This window comes from Argiope bruennichi, chromosome 11, assembly GCF_947563725.1.
Source record: "Argiope bruennichi chromosome 11, qqArgBrue1.1, whole genome shotgun sequence".
Taxonomy (NCBI): Eukaryota; Metazoa; Arthropoda; class Arachnida; order Araneae; family Araneidae; genus Argiope; species Argiope bruennichi.
Genome location: NC_079161.1, coordinates 10,637,497 through 10,661,938, shown reverse-complemented (window position 1 = coordinate 10,661,938; position 24,442 = coordinate 10,637,497). Strand labels below are relative to the sequence as shown.

General features: G+C 35.4%; 1 protein-coding gene across 1 annotated transcript; it reads right to left on the bottom strand.

The window, feature by feature from the left end:
* Positions 1-13,214: 13,214 nt before the first annotated feature.
* LOC129957319 (general transcription factor II-I repeat domain-containing protein 2-like) lies at positions 13,215-14,081 on the bottom strand. The gene has a single exon (XM_056069590.1). It carries the CDS (start codon positions 14,079-14,081, stop codon positions 13,215-13,217), a length of 867 nt encoding a protein of 288 aa, XP_055925565.1.
* Between the last annotated feature and the right edge of the window lie 10,361 nt (positions 14,082-24,442).

Genomic DNA, 24,442 nt, shown 5'->3' with positions numbered 1-24,442 from the left:
GTAGCCAAGGTTAGTATAAAAATACCTCCATTTTGGACAGAAAAGCCAGAAATTTGGTTTTACCAAGTGGAGGCGCAATTTTCCATTAGTGGTATTAAATCGGAGGAAACAAAATTTCATTATTTAATTGCGCAGATGGAACCAAGATTTGTTGAAAATTTATGGGATATAGTCACTGATGCTAATGAAAATAAATATACCGCTGCGAAGGAGAGATTGTTGAATACCTTTAAAGAAAGCGAAAATAGACGTATTCAGCGTCTCGTGTCAGAAATGGAGTTAGGCGATTTACGGCCAACTCAACTACTTCAAAAAATGCGTAGTTTGGCGACAGATGGGATTTCGGATAATGTGTTGAAAACTCTATTTCTTCAAAAAATGCCGGATTCCATCCGAAATATCCTAATCGTCAGCAATGAAGATATCCGGAAACTTGCCGAAATGGCTGACCGTATTGTAGAAATGCATACGAATCGGGAAATATATGCTACATCTAGAGATGATATACAGCAGGATAGTGAAATAAATAGTTTACGTTCGCAGATTGTTTCTTTAGAGCGTAAAATCAACCGCTTACAACTTGAACGCAGTCGTTCAAGGAGCAGAGCTGCTAATCAAAACAATCGGGGGCGCAGCGCGTCTCTTAAACGATTTAATCCTGCTGGTAAGTACTGTTTTTATCATTATAAATTTGGAGCAAAATGTCATCTCGATAAATGCAAGAAACCTTGCGAGTGGAAAAATGCAAATTCGGAAAACTAGCATCAGCAGCAGACTTAACGGCGAGTTCTGCTGCGGAAGTAAATCAAGATTGCCGTAAATACCGTCCATTTGTCTTTGACAAAACAACGGGTTTGCGTTTTCTTGTGGACAGTGGAGCTGATGTTAGCATTTTTCCCAATACCGCAAAACAAATTTCAACTAGTGATTATAAATTATATGCTGCAAATGGAACTGAAATTGAAACATATGGAACGAAAGTATTAACCCTTGATTTGGGATTACGTCGTGAATTCCAATGGCCTTTTGTCATAGCAAATATCAAACAGCCAATTTTAGGAGCAGATTTCCTAAATCGTTTCCATTTGTTAGTTGACGTTAAGAATAAAACATTAATTGATGGAATAACTAACCTCTCTTCTGAAGGTAAAGTTGCACCTGCCTTAAACGTCAGTGTAAATACAATGTACAGTGCCTGTAAATATTCAGATTTATTGTATTTGTACCCATCTATTACAAAACCTAATTTTTTTATTTCTGATGTAAAGCATACTATAAAACACCACATAGAAACTAGGGGACCACCAGTGTACTCTAAGGCAAGACGATTAGATCCGAAGAAATTAGAAACTGCCCAACAGGAATTTAAGTTTATGCTGGACAATAATATTATTCGTCCATCTAAATCAGAGTGGGCCAGTCCACTGCATATGGTCTCGAAGAAAGATGGATCTTTCCGACCATGCGGGGACTACAGAAGGTTGAATGACCAAACACTCCCAGATAGATATCCAATTCCTAGACTCGAAGATTTTCAGCGCATTTTGCCAAACAAAGTCATATTTTCTAAAATTGATCTTTTTAAGGCCTATTTTCATATTCCTGTTGCAGAGGAGGACAAGAAAAAAACAGCTATTATTACTCCGTTTGGACTTTACGAATTTAACAGAATGAGTTTTGGTTTGCGGAATGCTCCGGCAACATTCCAAAGATTTATTCACGAAGTATTTCGAAATTTAGACTTTGTGTTTCCTTATTTAGATGATGTATTGATTGCCTCTTCTAGTCCAGAAGAACATCGTTCACATCTCAAAATAGTTTTTCAACGCTTAAATGATTACGGGCTTCGCATAAATGTCAGCAAATCAGTTTTCGGAGTTGATTCACTAGAATTTTTGGGCTATAAAATTTCGGCTAAAGGATCAAGGCCTCTGCCTGAAAAAGTAAAGGCCATATTAGAGTATCCATTGCCAAACACCCTTCAAAAATTGCGTACATTTTTAGGTATGCTAAACTTCTATCGTCCATACATAAAAAATGCTGCGGCAACTCAAGCCCCTCTTCATGAATTTTTAAAAGGTGCCAAAAAGAAAGATCAGAGAAAAGTGCCTTGGAGTGAGGCAACTGTAAAATTATTTGAAAAATGCAAAATGGATATAGCAGAAGTTGCAATGTTGACATATCCAAATTCCGATTATCCTCTGTCTCTTCACACAGACGCATCGGATTTGGCTATAGGAGCAGTTTTGCAACAACACGAACCTGATGGGTTGAAACCTATCGCATTTTTTTCAAAAAAGTTAAATGAGGCACAAACCAATTATTCGACGTACGATCGTGAACTTTTGGCTATTTATTTGTCCGTAAAACATTTTAAGCATTATTTGGAAGGTAGAGATTTCCAAATCTTCACTGATCATAAACCTTTAGTTTTTGCTTTTAAGCAAAAGAACGACAAAGCGTCGCCAAGACAGTTGAGACATTTACAGTATATTTCTCAATTTACCACAAATATATGTCATGTAAAGGGTCAGGAAAATATTGTCGCAGATACATTATCGAGAATTGCTAATGTTAACCTGCCAACTATAGACTATGATCAAATTGCTGAAGCCCAAACTGATGATGACGAACTGAAACAACTGCGACTTTACAGTAAATCCTTGAAATTTAAGCAGTGTCAACTTCCATCCGGAAAATCTTTATGGTGCGACACATCTACATCAAAGGTTAGACCTTTTATTCCAAAGCCTTTCCGTATGCGGATGTTTCAACAAATCCATTGTTTATCTCACCCTGGAATTCGTACAACAGTTAAAGAAATGTCATCACGATTCATTTGGTCTTCACTGAAACAGGAAGTTCGTAACTGGACACGAGCATGTCTCCATTGCCAAAAAAATAAAATTTCGCGGCATACAAAATCCGAATTTGGAACTTTTAAACCGCCAGATGATCGTTTTAGTGTAATTCATATTGATTTGATTGGGCCGTATTCTCCATCGGATGGATACATCTATTGTTTGACATGCATCGATAGACACACATCTTGGATGGAAGTGGTTCCTTTACGACAGATCACTGCTGAAGTTGTTGCACAAGCTTTTTACGAATGCTGGATAACACGATTTGGAGTACCTTCTCTCGTGGTTACGGATCGAGGAACTCAGTTTACTTCAGAATTATTCAGAAAATTAGCAATCATTTGTGGTGTAAAATTACGGCATACGACGTCATATCATCCCCAAAGTAATGGAAAGATAGAACGCCTACATCGCACGCTAAAAGCAGATATTAGATGCCACAACTGTATTCGATGGACTGAGTCGTTGCCTACGGTTCTCATGGGTTTACGAGCTTCTCTTCGAGACGACTGTAGTTTTACAATAGCAGAAATGGTATTTGGTAAATCTATCAAATTACCTGGTGAATTTTTTGAAGATTCGAAAACTGTGTCCATTACAGATTCTTTTGTTGATAATCTGCGAAAACAGATGCAGTTAATAAAACCAAGAATACCCAAGCAAAAATGTAAACAACACATTTTTGTTCCACAAGATTTAAATACAACTACTCACGTATTTCTTAGGATTGATCGCGTAAAAAAACCCTTAGAACCGCCATATGAAGGACCATTTTTAGTATTACAACGAACGCAAAAATTTTTCACGTTATTAATCAAAGGTGAACATGTAAATATTTCTATTGATCGAATTAAACCAGCCTATAAGTTAACACATTTTGACACGTCTGATGCTCCATTGCCATCAACTGTTAACAGTCCTGCATCTTGTGAACCCAAAAGAAGTGGCTCAACTGAAAGGATGCAACATAAGAATGCATTAAGTGATTCAATAAAGGACGAGAAACTGCCTGCTTTAACCACACAAACACGTTGTGGAAGGAAAATAAAACGACCTGTGCGTTTTACAGACGATGCATAAAATGTTGTTCTAGTGCATTCTATTCATATTAAATTTAAATGTCATTTTCAATTTTTTTTCTAATTAACGTAACTTCGTTACTGGCAAGGGAGTGATGTAGGAACAGGTTGTGAGTAACGCAACTCATCATCGCAAGTTATTGTGGTTCACACGTAACTAAATATTATAAATAATTATTAATGTTTTGTATTTGTTTAATTGTTATAATTGTTCATGTTTGTTTTTGAAGTAATTGCATCAAAAATATTTTATATATTATTTTTGTGTTAAATGAAACTATTTTTCTGCTGTTGCATCTGGCAACGAGATTTATATTGTAAAAATAAATAGAACGAGTGAGATGCTCGCCGTTGCTTGGATTTGACGTAGTTTGTGTTTTTATTTTAATTTCTTTAAAATACTTTAAATCGTTGGTCGTAATATCCTAAAATAAGAAATGTTTATTTTATGTATCGAGCGTTTACAATCTGCACATTAAAACGCAGAGTCATACGCCGATAAATAGTATAAGATTAAAAATAGATATAAAAATAGAAACTGGAACTTTTAATTAAAGGGAATAGTTTATAATATTTCAAATACAGTGGACAATTTCAGAAAAAAATTAGTATGAGATATCTTTTATTTGTAGACTAACCACATATTATACAGGAAACCAGACATCTCAAAAAGTTTTTAACAACTTGAAACAGAGACAACTATAGGAAATATTTCATGTATTAAACCCATTTAGAAATAGCGCACTTTAATTTTTATTTTTGTTGTTGAAAACTTTGATAGTGAGTTGTATTGTACGAGGAAAGATAATATGACATGTTTTTCCCGAGATAAACACCTGTTCGAGAAGCTCATAGAAGAACTGGATTTATTTTGTTTTGTTTCCTTTTCATGAAAAAAGGATGGTAAAATGAATTAAACGGAGCACGGCAGCAGTAAAATATAAGTGTTTATAAAGTTTTCTTAAATTTTGCTAATAACTGAAACAGATTTAAATATTTGATGTCCCCATGCAGTTGACATTACAAAGACCCTTATCAATGATCTATTTAGTTTTACACATCAGTACATTTTTAAAGTGTTGAAAATGTATTTAGGATATTAAAACCCCTCAATTCATTATAGGTACTATATATTACTTTCTTAATTTCGTTGATATGTATATGTTTTCACTGATATATTATGATCCCAGGTTCCAGATATCCAGTTAAAAAAAAATTAATATTGAGTAATTCTAAGGGATGACGACCGTTTAGTGAGTTGGCGATGAATTTGGCGACAAAATAAATAATACTAGAATCTTCAAAATGTTGGTGATAGAGCAATAGAAGCTGAGATATGATTGATTGTTCCAGAACCTTCTCTGGCCTGTTCCGTGAAATATAAAAGGCCGGTAATCCATGCCGAAGACATTCGTGGAAGGAGTCACGGAGATGTTTAGAGTCGCATAGTGAGTCAACGACCGGTTAGTTGGGTCAGTCCAGTGAAGCGCAGGTGTTGAGTTGCTTTCAAGCGATTGCTGAATTGAACTGTGTGCCGAATCCTGGAGTTCTTTATAGAAGCAGTATCGAGTCGTGTGAGGAGTATTTAGTCCTACAGTACTGAGTTGGCAGTAGGTCAAAGCTAAAGCGAGGAGATAGTGGAGAATTGAAAACGTCTGGAGTGACAGTAGAGACTAGCTACGTATATTCCCTCCTCCTGCCGAAATCTGTCTGGCCACTTTGTGTGCTGTGGTTATTGTTTTCTACCGATTACTACTTGTGGGCTACTGTTTGTTGCAGTGTGTGCTCCTGAGTAATGTGCATGCACTTCTCTGCTGTGTATTACTTGTTCTGTATATTCGTCTCTTCGTGTTAATAAAAGTCATTTCTTTATTACTGAGGCCTCTTGATTGTGCTACAGCATACGCCCGCTACAAGCGAACCCGCTGACTTCACGAAATGAGTGGAAGAAGTACCATAATAGTGTTAACCTGACTAATTTCACGATGAACTGTTCATTAGGGTGGACCGAAAATGGCCTTATAAAATTTCTTTAGACTTGTTAATATATGAATATTCTTTTCACCACTTTAAGTTTCGAAATAGGCAATTTTTATTTCTGGATGCAAAATCATAGAGTGTGTTCTCATTTCCCTTTCCATTCAACATCAGGAATGGAGACTTGCTAGTCTCCTTATTTAGTAAATGTAGGAAATGCTCATTCGCATTACATTTGTTTTCAGTTTTTCGGGAGAAAAGTCTTTCTTTTGTGTATTTGCTTCGTGATTGTTTTCCTAGTTACTTTTATGAAGATAATTTGTGTCTTTCATGTCTTGATGCTCTATATGACACGGAGATATTATTACAGAATGTTAGGATTTGAGTTTATTATTAAGTTTGAAATACTACTAATTCTAATGCTGAAAAAATGTTGTTACAAACATGTAATTTTGCTTCCCAGAGTGCATAGTGTAATCGTAAGAAAGATCGGGTTACGATCAGCCCTGTGAGTGCTGATCTAGTGTCGCATTATTGTTCTCAGAGCTTGGCGTCATACTTGGCGAGGAATTTGGCGACAAAACAGATAATGCTGAAAACTTCGAGAATTTTAACGATCCTTCCATTAGGAGTCGAGATACGCCTGATTGCACTAAAAAATTCTTGGCCCGTCACCCGAGAGCTATAAAAGGACGGTAGTCTCAAGCTGCAATGAACTGAATTGGAATCGGGAAGCAGAGTCAACCATCAACCAGCATCGAGTCCTGTGAGAAGTAGTGATGTCGGCAGCTGGTTGTGCAGGTAAAGCGAGGAGACAGTGGTGAAGTTAAGCCGGTCGGAGAGACCTATGTGAGCGAAGACTGAATTTACGAACTGTGTGCCGAATCCTGGAGTTCATTACAGAAGCAGCATCCAGTCATGTGAGGAGTATTCGGGCGTACAGTAATGAGTGGGATGTAGGACACAGCTAAAGCGAGGACACAGTGGAGAAATGAAAGCGTTTGGAGAGACCGTACAAAATAGCTAGGTAGATTCCTTCCTCCTGAATTCTCTCGGGCCGCTTTGTGTGCTATGGTTGTTACTGCTTACGATTATTACTTGTGGGCTGCTGTTTGCTGTAATGTGCTGCTGTTCTGTGTTCGTCTCGGCTCTCTATTTGTTGTCTATGTATTCGTCTCTCCGTGCTAATAAAAATCATCGTTTTCCTCAGAGGCTTATTGATTGCGTTAAACCATACACCCACTACTATCGAACCCTTTGACTTTACGGACTTAGTGAGGAAATTTCCTAACCGTATTAACACTTTCGAGGGCGTTGACAGCTTGAATATGTCACTTTTTTACAATTTTTTTAAAATTAAAAAATCGTATTTAAATAGCTATATAAATTTCCTAACGCTTTTTAAGTCTTTATCGTACCAATAGATGGCAGCTCGACAATTTGAAAGCGTTCTATTTCGCCACAAAAAATTAACCTGCCTAATGACACGATGCACTGTTCAAGTTATCTTAATATCTTATCATTAAAAGAATTAATAATATTTAAAATTTTTTAATTGACAACTAAGATAGTAAAAATTTTTAATTGACTTATTTGCAGTGTTCTCTCAGAACAGAGGTAAAGCTGAAGATACACCACTGGAAAAGAATAATAAACGGAAACACTACATATGAGCTTTTCTAAAATAAAATCTCTGCGTCACATAGAGCATCGAGACATGAAAGAAATAAAGTCATACTTCATAAAAGTGATTAGAAAAACAAACACGAAGTAAATGCACAAAAGCGCAAACGAATAAATTATTCATCGTAAAACACTGAAAATAAACATAACGTAAATAACGGTTTTATGTTTGCTAAACAAAGAAACCAAAATCTCCATTCTTGGTTTTTAAAAGGTTTACTCCCGTTGGAGCAGTTAAGGGGTTTTGTAAAAATTACTTATCTCGAAAATTAAAGTGGTGAAAAGAATATGCAAGTTATTTGCCACCTAGAAGGGAACTTGTGACATCTGAGAGTGAGAGAAAGGTTACAACAGTTTCCTATGCATGACCTTGACTTGAAAGACCAATAAAAGAAATGAAATAAATTTTAGAAGTTGATTTTCACGAAAATTTAAATATATGTTTAATTTTTATTCCCATTCTCAAAATTCATAAATTTAACTCCTAATTCTGTCTGTAATCTTTTGAAAGGGTTATTTTAGGTAACCAAATATTATTAGTTTAGACATATTTGGTTTCCAAATTATGAAGCAACAAAATTTTGACAAACTAATGTAAAAATAATATTTTGGACTTTTTAATCATATTTTGGAAAGTAGTACAGATATTGTCATAATACTTTTTGTTATGGAAATATACTGTTACGGATTTAACCGGTTCGCTTGTAGTGGGTGTAAAGTGTGAAAACACAATCAGCAGACTTCAGTAGAAAACAACGACGACGTTTACTAACACAAAGAATACGAGCACAGAGACGACAAATATTTACAACCGAGACGAACACAGGACAGCACACAGCAGTACACTACAGCAGACAGTAACCCACAAGTAGTAATCGACCACAACACTCAAAGCGGCCAGATAGAATCCAGCAGGAGAAAGGGATCCTTGGAGCTTCGCTCTGCAGTTTCACCGAACGGCTTCAGCTCTCACTGTCTCCTCCCTTTAGCTGCCCACTCATTACTTCTAACAACTGGCTACTCCACACACGACACGATACTATTTCCAAAGAAGACAACAGGACTCGGCCCAGTTCAGCAATAGCTTGGGCTCTACACAACGCTGGCATTCCACCGTTGCTTCGCTGTCCTCTCAAGGGCTCGTTACTTGTCTACGACTCCGAACCCTGAATTTACCCTATAGCTTGAGACATCTGGCCTCTTATAGCTGCAGGGAAGCGAGCCTAGAATCTTCTAGACCAATCAGGCGTATCTCGATTTCTAATGGACGGATCGTTAAAATTCTCAAAGTTTCTAGCATTATCTATTTTGTCGCCAAAGTCAAAAGTTCATCTCCAAGTCGCCAAATGATTGCCAAGTTTGTCGCCAAGCTCCAAGATTACTGACGAGGCACCCGATCAGCACCTACAGTTCTGATCGTAAAACGATCTTTCTTACGATGACACTATTCGTGCTGAGAAGCGAAATTATAGGTTTGTTACAATACTTTATGCCTTTCGCACGCTTTTTTACAATTAAAAAAGTCGTTTTTAATCCGCATATATATTTTTTAAAGTTAAATTTTAAAAATTGGAAATAGCAACATACCGAAATTTGATCATGGTCATTTTATGAAAGCATGCAAAATTTGAGCACATTCCCATGAGTAGTTTTTTTATTATATAAATATTCTAAAACGGTGCATTAACGGACACCTTCAGAATTTTCAAAATGCCGTCATCTTCTCATTATGAAATTAAATAGAACAAATGATTCGTTACAAGAATGAAATATTTTTTTCTGAGTTGATGTAACTCAAGAACAGATGAAAAAAATTGAGGGAAAAAGATTTCACATCAAATTAAAGATGTCGGTAAGGAAATTTAAAAAGTGAATAGAAAAAGAGTTTTTTTTTTTTTTTTTTTCTGGTGAATAATTTGTAGGCTTAGAGGATTTGTCGTTTCAAATATAAATACCCTTTCGTGATGTTCATCGGTAAACTGAATTTATTTCAGATTATTTTCCTTTTATAATCAAAAGAATAGTAAAAATTAATTGATTGGAGCACAGAAAATGTAAATTATATGTGTTTAAAACTTTTTAATAAATTTTGTTGAGAACTCAGCCGGGTTTATGTTCTTACAGCCCTTAGCACCGGGCTTTATGAAGGCCCTTCTCAAAGAAGTTTAGCTACTTTGTTTACATAACAGTACAGTTTTAATGTGTTAAATTGTATTTTAGAATGGTATTTTAATTTACTTTCTTAACTTTATTCATATGTATATGTTCTAAAGGATATATTATGATGTCCGACTCCCGATATCCAAATTATTCTAATTAATAACTGAACTTTACTAACAAGTTTTAACCTGATACACGATAAACCGTTCAAATCTTCTTAATATTTTATCAGCATTAGAATTAGTATTATTTCAAACTTATTAGCCCTTAATTGGAGAGGTGAAATTTTAGGGCTTAACTTTGGAGGTGCGGTCTACGAGACCGCATTTTCTTTACACTGAAATTAAATTTTCTAATTAATGTATTAGTCTAAAAATCGGCCATATTCTGCAAATATTTTTCTTGATATGTAAATATGTTTTTGAAATTTTTCAAAATATATCATCGCCGAAAAAATTAATTGCGTTGGAACATACATTTTCTACTCAAATTACATTTTGCAACAAATAATATTCTTGAAAAAATATATTACTGTTTAGATTTAAATCATATTAATTTTTCTAGTATACAAAGGTATATAGAAAATAATATAACGAAAAATTCAGCAATTATATAAAAAATAAAAAATTGACCGTTTTTTATCGGCTTATGTGACTTTCGTAACAAGTATTTTGAGGCCATTTTAAACATACAGGTTCAGTACTGGTATAAAAATCAGCCTATAAATTCTGTAGAGATTTATCTTTATATATTATTATATTTTATACATTTTTCAAAATACATTAGCATTAGAAAAATTAATTATGTTTCAACACACGTATTAGAATCGGTTGAATGTGAACTTTCAACAAAATAATCCTCATCAATAAAACCACTTTCTGTCTCATTTAAAAGTCTTTGGATTTCTGCTTCATAAGAGGGTCAACAGATTGGATAATATTTTCACGACTAAGTTTTAGAGCCATCTGCTAAGCCTTGTACAATGCTGTAACACTAAACGGACAGACGTCGTACAAAGAAATAGCTGAAACATCTCAAAAAACACCCGCAGAAACCGGTTGAAAAAATGCATGTATACATACTGTAAGAGTCCATCCATTCAATTGAGCTAAAAATAGAATAGGGATGACCGAAAGTCCATCATTAGTGGTCTCACAGAACCGCACCTCCCCATAAAAGTGTTAATAAAATCAAACTCTATCTATGCATCATTCTGAAAAAATATCTCCGCGTCATATAGAGCATAAAGGTATGAATCAACAAACCATACTTCATAAAAGTAACTAGAAAATCTATCACGAAACAAATGCACAAATACGCAAACGAATGAATTTTCTCCAGAAAAACTGAAAACAAATGTAATACGAATAAGCATTATCTACATTTACCAAATATGGAGACTAGCAAGTCTCCACTCCTGATTCTCGTTGGTCAGAAAAATGGAAGAATAGTCCACGGTTTTGCATTCAGAAATAAAAATTGCCTATCTCGAAAATTAAAGTGGTGAAAAGAATATGCTTATATTTACAACTGTAAAAAAAATTTATAAGGCCATTTTCGTTCCACCCTAATGAACAGTTCATCATAAAATTAGTCAGATTAATTCTATTATGGAACTTCTATTCCACATTCTATTATGGAACCACTATTTCCGTGAAGTCAACGGGCTCGCTTGTAGCGGGTGTATAGTGTAGCACAATCAAGAGGCCTCAGTAATAAAGAAACGACTTTTATTTACACGAAGAGACGAATATACAGAACAACAAATACACAGCAGAGAAATACACGCGCAATACACAGTAGAACACACTGCAACAAACAGTAGCCCACAAGTAGTAATCGGTAGAAAACAACAACCACAGCACACAAAGCGGCCAGACAGAATTCAGCAGGAGAAGGGAATCTACGTAGCTACTCTCTAATGTCACTCCAAACTCTTTCGTTTCTACACTGTGTCCTCGCTTTAGCTGTATGCTACTGCCGACTCACTATTGTACGAGTGAATACTCCTCACACGACTGGATGCTGCTTCTGTAATGATCTCCAGGATTCGGCACACAGTTCGTAGATTCAGTCTACGCTCACATAGGTCTCTCCGACCGGCTTAACTTCTCCACTGTCTCCTCGTTTTACCTGCAAAACCAGCTGCAAACTCACTACCTCTCCCAGGATTTGATGCTGGTTGATGGTTGACTCTGCTTCCTGATTCCAATTCATTTCATTGTAGCTTGAGACTGCAGTCCTTTTATAGCTCCCGGGAGGCGGGCCAAGAATTTTTTAAGGCAACCAAACGTTTCTCGGTTGATAATGAAAGCATCCTTAAAATTGTCGAAGTTTCCAGCATTATCTATTTTGTCACCGAAGTCACCAAATATGCCGCCTACCTCTGAGAATACTAACGCGACGCCAGATCAGCAGTCACAGGGCTGATGATAAAACGGTCTTTCTTAAGATGGCACTATGCGTGCTGGGAAGCAAAATTACAGGTATGTAACAATATTTTCTCAGCATTAGATTTAGTATTATTTTAAACTTAATAATAGACTCATAACCTATCTGTACATCATTCTGTAATAATATCTCCGCGTCATATAGAGCATCAAAATATGAAAAACACAAATCATACTTCATAAAAGTAACTGGAAACTCTATCACGAAGTAAATGCACAAATTCGCGAAAAAAAAAAAATGAATTTTCTGCCGAAAAACCGAAAACAAACATGCTGCGAATCAAACATGTCCTACGTTTATCAAATAAGGAGACTAACAAGTCACCATTCCTGATGTTCGCTAGAAAGTCCGGACCTAAATGCAGTTTACGGCATTGCATCCAGAAATAAAAATTGCCTATCTGGACAATTAAAGTGGTGAAAAGAATATGCTTATATTTACAACTGTAAAAATAAATTTTTAAGGCCATTTTCGTTCCACCCTAATGAACAGTACATCGTGAAATTAGTGAGGCTAATACTATTATGGTACTTCATCCACTATTTCCGTGAAGTCAACGAGTGTATGGTGTAGAATACGGATGGGCAAACTTTTTTGGTCGCGAGCCAAAAATCGAAAAAAAAAGGAAAAAAAATTGGCGGGTCAAGATAAATTTTTGAAAATGAGAAAAAATATATATATATATACAAGTACTACAATTTAAATATGTTAATGAGATGAATGAAATTGCGATTTCATTTTTAAAAGTTCCTTATATTGAGGTTCGAAGTGAGATGTACTGATTCTAACGAACGAGGCTAAATGCTCATCTGTCAGCCTAGTTCTGAAATTATTCTTTCTAAGGTTCATAGATGAAAGCTCTTGTTCACATATATAAGATGAAGCAAACATAGCACTGATTTTCTTGGCGTGAGATATTAAATTTGGAAAATTTAGTTCCGATAAAGATTTATAAAACTCTAACTTTTGCATCTTTAGAAACAACTGCTTGAGATGATTGTTAGATTGCAAACTCAATTGATTCAAGCTGCAAAGCTGAGCTCACAGCTTCACAATTTACGTTAAAAGGCATGGTGAAAATATCCAATTCTGTTTGACTGGCACTGAAATCTTGAAATCTACGTTCGAACTCAAAATGCAGTTTTTTTAAGCCATCTTCATAATTCTTAAGCTTCTCTTTATTTTCTGAGGGTGTTGAATTTAACCTCGGGAAATGAGAAAAGTCGTTCTTAGCTAGTTGCCCAACAAACAGATTAAGTTTTAGTTTAAAAGCTTTGAGATGGGCCCAGATATCGTCGATAAATTGATTTTTCCCTTGCATCTTGACATTCGAGTTGTTCATATGACAAAGAAGATCAATTTCGTCTTTCAGCTGCCAAACTCCCTCGAAAACACGTCCTGCACTAAGCCACCTTACTTTCGTGTAATACAGTGCACCATAGTATCCAGATAGCACGGACAGAAGAAAATCGCGAAATTGCCTGTGAGATCGAATATTGTTTACAAGCTTCACGACTACATCGCGCACTGGTTTCATATTCAATGCAGATTTACACAGAGCATCTTGATGTATAACACAATGTAGGAAAACAACATTGTTCCCGGGATAGTTTTGATTAAAGAGTCCAAGAAATCCAGATTTTTTCCCTGTCATATTTGGTGCTCCATCGATCGTAATATTACATATATTTATTATAGGCACTTTCATAGTTGAAAGCCCTTCCTGAAATTCACGAAAAATATCACGTCCCGTTCTACTTCCCTTTAATAAAAACATGCATTCCTCGGTAATTTCAAAGTTCTCATCAACACCTCTTATAAACCATACTAATTGAGCAGTATCATTTATATCAGTGCTTTCTTCCATAGCTATAGAGCAAAATTTAACGTGGTCAATTGATGGCCAATCGATGGCTTTGTTTCTAGAAGTCACCGTTTTTAAAGATAACCTTACAGTGTCAAAATTATTTTTCTTGTCTGGACATAAAAAAACACGTACTTGGTTTCATTGTTTAGCAAACTCCCCATACCTCAGAGCTTTATTATTTTTAGCAATATTGTGTGCTGGAACGTAACTTGTATGTGTAGTTGCTTCTTGGATAGTGTTTACCTACTTGAAAAAATTTTGTTGGCCTGATAATCTTTTACAAAGGTTTTCTACCCCCCCCCCCCAAAAAAGATGGTAAAAGTTTCACAAGTTCAAATTATAAAAGATGACGAAAGATACGCAGAAGAAGATATATATAAATTAAAAATCAATGAAAATTATATAAATGATTTTTAATGCAAATAGTCAGATTATTTTTCTGGCCCGTGCTAGTTTAATAGCAAATGAAATGAGGTGCAAGCGATGCGTTGGTAATCTACGTTTGGTTCTCGGGAAACAAACAAAAATTGTTGATGGGTTTACTTGGAACTGGGACTACAATAATAACAGATGAGTGGCGTGGTTATAGAAGCGCTCTCTCTAATAACGAAGTTTTTCGTCACCAACAAATTAACCATTCCAAAACTTTTGTAAGCCCAAACGATGTAAATATTCATACGCAGAATATCGAGGGGTTTTGAGCCTTAACAAAAAGGTTTCTGCGTAACAAACAAGGAATACATCAGGATCAGCATTTTCACTACTTGATGCAATTTATTTGGGAATTTAGGATAAGCAAAATAAAAGTTTTAATATGTCATTTAATTTGCTAAAAATAAATCATTAATGTCTGTGCACTGTTTTTTGCTGTGTCGTTTTTCTTACACATTTTTTGGGCAAATTTTTTTTCCCAATGCGGTTTTAAAACGACCACATACCAATTAAAATTCTATCCACGGGCCGTAGTTTGCCCATCCCTTGTGTAGAACAATCAAGAGGCCCCAGTAATAAAAAACGACTTTTATTAACACGAAGAGACGAATATACAGAACAAATACACATCACATCTGCAATGTATGCTGCTTCTATAATGAACTCCATTATTTGGCACACAGATCCATTCAAAGCATCTTTTGACTCTCTCAGTAATAACTCCGCTCAATCCAGTCGCGTACCTTTTATTCAGAACGGGCGGATTCAATCCGGTTTCTACTATGAAAAAGGATTGCAGGTTGTAAAGAAAATTATAATTAAAAGCGTTTTCTGGAGAGGGAGGAGCTGTCAACTACTCACATTTGGGAGTCATGAATGAATTTTTACGTTAGATACATTCAAAAGATTACAGACAGAATTAGGACTTAATTATATGAATTTTGAGAATAGTAATGAATGTTAAACTTCAAAAGAAAGTATGTTGTTATAAAAATCTACATTTGCCAAATAAGGAGACAAACAAGTCTCCATTCCTGATGTTCGTTAGAGAGCCCGGATACAAGCGGTGTTACTGATTTGCATCAAGAAATAAAAATTGCCTATCTGGACAATTAAAGTGGTGTAAAGAATACGCTTATATTTACAACTGTAAAAAAATTTTAGAAGGCCATTTGCGTTTCACCCTAATGAACAGTTCATCGTGAAATTAGTCAGTTTAATACTATTGTGGTACTTCTTCCACTATTTCCGTGAAGTCAGCGGGTTCGCTTGTAGCGGGTGTATGGTGTAGCACAATCAAGAGGCCTCAGTAATAAAGAAACGAATTTTATTTACACGAAAAGACGAATATACAGAACAACAAATACACAGCAAAGAAATACACGCGCAATACACAGCAGCACACACTGCAACAAACAGTAGCCCACTAGTAGTAATCGGTAGAAAACAACAACCACAGCACACAAAGCGGCCAGACAGAATTCAGCAGGAGAAGGGAATCTACGTAGCTACTCTCTACTGTCACTCCAAACGCTTTCATTTCTACACTGTGTCCTCGCTTTAGCTTTGACCTACTGCCAACTCACTACTGCACTCATTTTCGTTCCACCCTAACGAACAGTTCATCGTGAAATTAGTCAGGTTAATACTTCATCCACTATTTCCGTGAAGTTAGCGAGTGTATGGTGTAGAACAGGGATGGGCAAACTTTTATGGTCGCGGGTCAAAAATCGAGGAAAAAAAAATGGCTAATCAAGATCAATTTTTGAAAATGAGAAAAAAAATATACAAGTACTACAATTTAAATATGTTAATGAGATGAATGAAATTTCAATTTCATTTTTAAAAGTTCCTTATATTGAGGTTCGAAGTGAGATGTACTTATTCCAAGGAACGAAGCTAAATGCTCAGTTATCAGTCTATTTCTGAAATTATTCTTTCTACGGTTCATAGATGAAAGCAATTGTTCACATATATAAGATGAAGTAAACATAGCACTGATTTTCTTGGCGTGAGATATTAAATTTGAAAAATTTAGTTCCGATAAAGATTTGTAAAACTCTAACTTTTGCATATTTAGAAACAACTGCTTGAGATGATTGTTAGATTGCAAACTCAATTAATTCAAGCTGCAAAGCTGAACTCACTGCTTCACAATTTATGTTAAAAGGCATGGTGAAAATATCCAATTCTGTTTGACTGGCACTGAAATCTTGAAATCTACGTTCGAACTCAAAATACAGTTTTTTTTAAGCCATCTTCATAATTCTTAAGCTTCTCTTTATTTACTGAGGGTATAGAAATTAACCTCAAGAAATGAGAAAAGTCGTTCTTAGCTAGTCGCCCAACAAACAGATTAAGTTTTAGTTTAAAAGCTTTGAGATGGGCCCAGATATCGTCGATAAATTGATTTTTCCCTTGCATCTTGACATTCGAGTTGTTCATATGACAAAGAAGATCAATTTCGTCTTTCAGCTGCCAAACTCGCTCGAAAACACGTCCTGCAGTAAGCCACCTTACTTTCGTGTAATACAGTGCATCACAGTATCCAGATAGCACGGACAAAAGAAAATCTCGAAATTGCCTGTGAGATCGAATATTGTTTACAAGCTTCACGACTGCATCGCGCACTGGTTTCATATTCAATGCAGTTTTACACAGAGCATCTTGATGTATAACACAATGTAGGAAAACAACATTGTTCCCGGGATAGTTTTCATTAAAGAGTCCAAGAAATCCAGATTTTTTTCCCTGTCATATTTGGTGCTCCATCGATCGAAATATTACATATATTTATTATAGGTACTTTCATAGTTGAAAGCCCTTCCTGAAATTCACGAAAAATATCACGTCCCGTTCTAGTTCCCTTTAAAGAAAGCATGCATTCCTCGGTAATTTCAAAGTTCTCATCAACACCTCTTATAAAGCATACTAATTCAGCAGTATCATTTATATCAGTGCTTTCTTCCATAGCTATAGAGCAAAATTTAACGTGGTCAATTGATGGCCAATCGATGGCTTTGTTTCTAGAAGTCACCGTTTTTCAAGATAACCTTACAGTGTCAAAATTATTTTTCTTGTCTGGACATAAAAAAACACGTACTTGGTTTCTTTGTTTAGCAAACTCCCCATCCCTCAGAGCTTTATTATTTTTAGCAATATTGTGTGCTGGAACGTAACTTGTATGTGTAGTTGCTTCTGGGATAGTGTTTACCTTCTTGAAAAACTTTTGTTGGCCTGATAATCTTTTACAAAAGTTTTCTACCCAAAAAAAAATGTTAAAAGTTTCTCAAGTTCAAATTATAAAAGATGACGAAAGATACGCAGAAGAAGATATATATAAATTAAAAATCAATGAAAAAAATATAAATGATTTTTTAATGGAAATAATCAGATTATTTTCCTGGCCCGAGCTAGTTTAATAGCAAATGAAATGAGGTGCAAGCGATGCGTTGGTAATCTACGTTTGGTTCTCGGGAAACAAACAAAAATTGTTGACGGGTTTACTTGGAACTGGGAATACAATAATAACAGATGAGTGGCGTGGTTATAGAAGCGCTCTCTCTAATAACGAAGTTTTTCGTCACCAACAAATTAACCATTCCAAAAATTTTGTAAGCCCAAACGATGTAAATATTCATACGCAGAATATCGAGGGTTTTTGGTCCTTAACAAAAAGGTTTCTGCGTAACAAACAAGGAATACATCAGGATCAGCATTTTGACTACTTAACGCAATTTATTTGGGAATTTAGGATAAGTAAAAACAAAAGATTTAATTTGTCATTTAATTTGCTAAAAATAAACCATTTATGTCTGTGCACTGTTTTTTGCTGTGTCGTTTTTCTTACACATTTTTTGGGCAAATTTTTTTTCCCAATACGGTTTTAAAACGACCACATACCAATTAAAATTCTATCCACGGGCCGTAGTTTGCCCATCCCTTGTGTAGAACAATCAAGAGGCCCCAGTAATAAAAAACGACTTTTATTAACACGAAGAGACGAATATACAGAACAAATACACATCACATCTGCAATGTATGCTGCTTCTATAATGAACTCCATTATTTGGCACACAGATCCATTCAAAGCATCTTTTGACTCTCTCAGTAATAACTCCGCTCAATCCAGTCGCGTACCTTTTATTCAGAACGGGCGGATTCAATCCGGTTTCTACTATGAAAAAGGATTGCAGGTTGTAAAGAAAATTATAATTAAAAGCGTTTTCTGGAGAGGGAGGAGCTGTCAACTACTCACATTTGGGAGTCATGAATGAATTTTTACGTTAGATACATTCAAAAGATTACAGACAGAATTAGGACTTAATTATATGAATTTTGAGAATAGTAATGAATGTTAAACTTCAAAAAAAAGTATGTTGTTATAAAAATCTACATTTGCCAAATAAGGAGACAAACAAGTCTCCATTCCTGATGTTCGTTAGAGAGCCCGGATACAAGCGGTGTTACTGATTTGCATCAAGAAATAAAAATTGCCTATCTGGAAAATTAAAGTGGTGTAAAGAATACGCTTATATTTACAACTGTAAAAAAATTTTAGAAGGCCATTTGCGTTTCACCCTAATGAACAGTTCATCGTGAAATTAGTCAGTTTAATACTATTGTGGTACTTCTTCCACTATTTCCGTGAAGTCAGCGGGTTCGCTTGTAGCGGGTGTATGGTGTAGCACAATCAAGAGGCCTCAGTAATAAAGAAACGAATTTTATTTACACGAAAAGACGAATATACAGAACAACAAATACACAGCAAAGAAATACACGCGCAATACACAGCAGCACACACTGCAACAAACAGTAGCCCACTAGTAGTAATCGGTAGAAAACAACAACCACAGCACACAAAGCGGCCAGACAGAATTCAGCAGGAGAAGGGAATCTACGTAGCTACTCTCTACTGTCACTCCAAACGCTTTCATTTCTACACTGTGTCCTCGCTTTAGCTTTGACCTACTGCCAACTCACTACTGCACTCATTTTCGTTCCACCCTAACGAACAGTTCATCGTGAAATTAGTCAGGTTAATACTTCATCCACTATTTCCGTGAAGTTAGCGAGTGTATGGTGTAGAACAGGGATGGGCAAACTTTTATGGTCGCGGGTCAAAAATCGAGGAAAAAAAAATGGCTAATCAAGATCAATTTTTGAAAATGAGAAAAAAAATATACAAGTACTACAATTTAAATATGTTAATGAGATGAATGAAATTTCAATTTCATTTTTAAAAGTTCCTTATATTGAGGTTCGAAGTGAGATGTACTTATTCCAAGGAACGAAGCTAAATGCTCAGTTGTCAGTCTATTTCTGAAATTATTCTTTCTACGGTTCATAGATGAAAGCAATTGTTCACATATATAAGATGAAGTAAACATAGCACTGATTTTCTTGGCGTGAGATATTAAATTTGGAAAATTTAGTTCCGATAAAGATTTGTAAAACTCTAACTTTTGCATATTTAGAAACAACTGCTTGAGATGATTGTTAGATTGCAAACTCAATTAATTCAAGCTGCAAAGCTGAACTCACTGCTTCACAATTTATGTTAAAAGGCATGGTGAAAATATCCAATTCTGTTTGACTGGCACTGAAATCTTGAAATCTACGTTCGAACTCAAAATACAGTTTTTTTTAAGCCATCTTCATAATTCTTAAGCTTCTCTTTATTTACTGAGGGTATAGAAATTAACCTCAAGAAATGAGAAAAGTCGTTCTTAGCTAGTCGCCCAACAAACAGATTAAGTTTTAGTTTAAAAGCTTTGAGATGGGCCCAGATATCGTCGATAAATTGATTTTTCCCTTGCATCTTGACATTCGAGTTGTTCATATGACAAAGAAGATCAATTTCGTCTTTCAGCTGCCAAACTCGCTCGAAAACACGTCCTGCACTAAGCCACCTTACTTTCGTGTAATACAGTGCATCACAGTATCCAGATAGCACGGACAAAAGAAAATCTCGAAATTGCCTGTGAGATCGAATATTGTTTACAAGCTTCACGACTGCATCGCGCACTGGTTTCATATTCAATGCAGTTTTACACAGAGCATCTTGATGTATAACACAATGTAGGAAAACAACATTGTTCCCGGGATAGTTTTCATTAAAGAGTCCAAGAAATCCAGATTTTTTTCCTTGTCATATTTGGTGCTCCATCGATCGAAATATTACATATATTTATTATAGGTACTTTCATAGTTGAAAGCCCTTCCTGAAATTCACGAAAAATATCACGTCCCGTTCTACTTCCCTTTAAAGAAAGCATGCATTCCTCGGTAATTTCAAAGTTCTCATCAACACCTCTTATAAAGCATACTAATTCAGCAGTATCATTTATATCAGTGCTTTCTTCCATAGCTATAGAGCAAAATTTAACGTGGTCAATTGATGGCCAATCGATGGCTTTGTTTCTAGAAGTCACCGTTTTTCAAGATAACCTTACAGTGTCAAAATTATTTTTCTTGTCTGGACATAAAAAAACACGTACTTGGTTTCTTTGTTTAGCAAACTCCCCATCCCTCAGAGCTTTATTATTTTTAGCAATATTGTGTGCTGGAACGTAACTTGTATGTGTAGTTGCTTCTGGGATAGTGTTTACCTTCTTGAAAAACTTTTGTTGGCCTGATAATCTTTTACAAAAGTTTTCTACCCAAAAAAAAATGTTAAAAGTTTCTCAAGTTCAAATTATAAAAGATGACGAAAGATACGCAGAAGAAGATATATATAAATTAAAAATCAATGAAAAAAATATAAATGATTTTTTAATGGAAATAATCAGATTATTTTCCTGGCCCGAGCTAGTTTAATAGCAAATGAAATGAGGTGCAAGCGATGCGTTGGTAATCTACGTTTGGTTCTCGGGAAACAAACAAAAATTGTTGACGGGTTTACTTGGAACTGGGACTACAATAATAACAGATGAGTGGCGTGGTTATAGAAGCGCTCTCTCTAATAACGAAGTTTTTCGTCACCAACAAATTAACCATTCCAAAAATTTTGTAAGCCCAAACGATGTAAATATTCATACGCAGAATATCGAGGGGTTTTGAGCCTTAACAAAAAGGTTTCTGCGTAACAAACAAGGAATACATCAGGATCAGCATTTTGACTACTTAACGCAATTTATTTGGGAATTTAGGATAAGTAAAAACAAAAGATTTAATTTGTCATTTAATTTGCTAAAAATAAACCATTTATGTCTGTGCACTGTTTTTTGCTGTGTCGTTTTTCTTACACATTTTTTGGGCAGATTTTTTTTCCCAATGCTGGTTTAAAACTGCCACATACCAATTAAAATTTTATCTGCGGGTTGTAGTTTGCCCATCCCTTGTGTAGAACAATCAAGAGGCCCCAGTAATAAAAAACGACTTTTTTTAACACGAAGGGACGAATATACAGAACAAATACACAGCACATCTGCTATGTATGCTGCTTCTATAATGAACTCCAGGATTTGGCACACAGATCCGTTAAAAGCATCTTTTGACTCTCTCAGTAATAACTCCGCTCAATCCAGTTGCGTACTTTTTATTCAGGAATGGTGGATTCAATCCGGTTTCTACTATGAAAGAGGAGTGCTGGTTGAAAAGCAAATTATTATTAAAATGCTTTTCTGGAGAGGGAGGGGCTGTCCACTTTTCACATCTGACAGTGATGAAATATTTTTTCACGTTAGATACTTTGAAAAGATTACAGACAGAATTAGGAGTTAATTTGATGAATTTTCAGAATGGAAATAAAAGTTAAATTTCAAAATAAGGTATGTTGTTATAAAGCAAGCTATTCTTTAAAAAATATATATACTGTTAATTAGATTCTCTATTGATTTCAAGGAAAAAAAATATGAAGAATAAAAATTCCATACATGAATTTCAATTTTCGTGAAAATCATCTTCTAAAATTTATTTTATTTATTTATTTATTTTATTGGTCTTTCAAGTCAAGGTCATGCATAGAAAACTGTTGTAATCTTTCTCTTACTCGCAGATACCACAAGTTCCGTTCCAAGGAGCAAATACTTGCATATTCTTTTCACCACTTTAATTTTCGAAACAAGTGATTTTTATTACTTGATACAAACTCTATAAAATTCCCCTATCGTGATAAACCTCCCGAAAATCAAGAATAGAGATTTCGGTCCCTTTTTTTTTTAGCAAGCACAGAACTGTCTTTCGCGTTATGATTATTTTCAGTTTTACAATGAACAGTTCAATCGTTTGCGCTTTTGTGCATATACTTCGTGTTTGTTTTTCTAATCACTTTTATGAAGTATGACTTTATTTCTTCCATGTCTTGATGCTGTATATGACGCAGAGATTTTATTTTAGAAGAGCATATGTAGTGTTTCCGTTTATTATTCTTTTCCAGTGGTGTATCTTCAGCTTTACTTCTGTTCTGAGAGAACACTGCAAATAAGTCAATGAAAAAATTTTATTATCTTAGTTGTCAATTAATAAATTTGAAATATTATTAATTCTTTTTATGATAAGATATTAAGATAACTTGAACAGTTCGTGTAACGTGTCAGGTAAATGCGGTTAAGGAACTTCCTCACTAAGTCCGTAAAGTCAAATGGTTCGATAGTAGTGGGTGTGTGGTTTAACGCAATCAACAGGCCTCTGTGAAAAATCACGATTTTTATAAGCACGGAGAGACGAATACACAGACAAAAAAATAGAGAGCCGAGACGAACACAGGTCAGCACACAGCAGGACATTACAGAAAACAGTAGCCCACAAGTAATAATCGTTAGCAATAACAACCACAGCACACAAAGCGGCTCGAGAGAATTCAGGAGGAAGGAATCTACCTAGCTATTTTGTACGGTCTCTCCAAACGCTTTCATTTCTCCACTGTGTCCTTACTTTAGCTGTATCCTACCGCCGACTCACTACTGTACGACTGACTACTCCTCATACGATTCGATGCTGCTTCTGTAAGGAACTCCAGCATTCGGCACACAGTTCGTAAATTCAGCCTATGTTCACATAGGTATCGCTGCAATCAGGCGTATCTTGGTTTCTAATGGACGGATCGTTAAAATTCTCGAAGTTTCCAGCATTTTCTATTTTGTCGCCGAAGTCGCCAAATATGTCTCAAACCTCTGAGAATATTAACGCGATACCAGATCAGCTCTCACAGGGCTGACCGTAAAACTCTCTTTCTTACGATGACAATATGCGCGTTGGGAAGCAAAATTACAGGTTTGTAACAATATTTTCTCAGCACCTTTTTCTACCAGCGCTTCACTGGACTGACCCAACGAATTCGTCGTTGACTCGCTATACGACTCTAAGCCTCTCCGTGATTCCTTCCACGAATGTCTTCGGCATGGACTACCGACCTTTTATATTTCTCGGATTTTATATTTCTGGAACAATCAATCATATCTCAGTTTCTATTGCTCTATCACCAAAATGAACATCGAGAATGGGGGCTTTCGTCTCCTTATTTAGAAAATATAGAATGTCCATCACTTTATGTTTATTTCCGTTTTTTTAGCTGAAAGATCTCGATTTTGCATTTGCTACTATCTAGTTTTTTAATAACTTTCTAGGAATATGATTTGTGTCATTCGTGTCTTGATGGTTCCGTTTAATGGAGAGGTGTAATATAGACGATACATATATACTGTTTGAATTTATGAATCTTCACCAGTGGTATATCTTCAACTTGAACTTTGTTCTGAGAGAACGCAGGGAGCAGATCAATTAAAAAATCTTATTACCTTAGATGTCAATAAATGTGTGAAATAATACTAATTCTCTTCTGATAAAAGAGTAAGATAACATAAACAGTTGGGTGGAACGAAAATATCAAATTTTGATTTTTAATTTGTAATAGTGCAGAAAAGTTGCCTTTTGGTGTAAATAAAATAAATTATAAATATAGGAATAGGTCTTGAAGTGCCGCAAGG

What these genes read in the sequence shown, in the direction of transcription:
- LOC129957319 (XM_056069590.1), bottom strand. Translation starts at nt 14,081, where the DNA reads ATGGAAGAAAGCACTGATATAAATGATACTGCTCAATTAGTATGGTTT.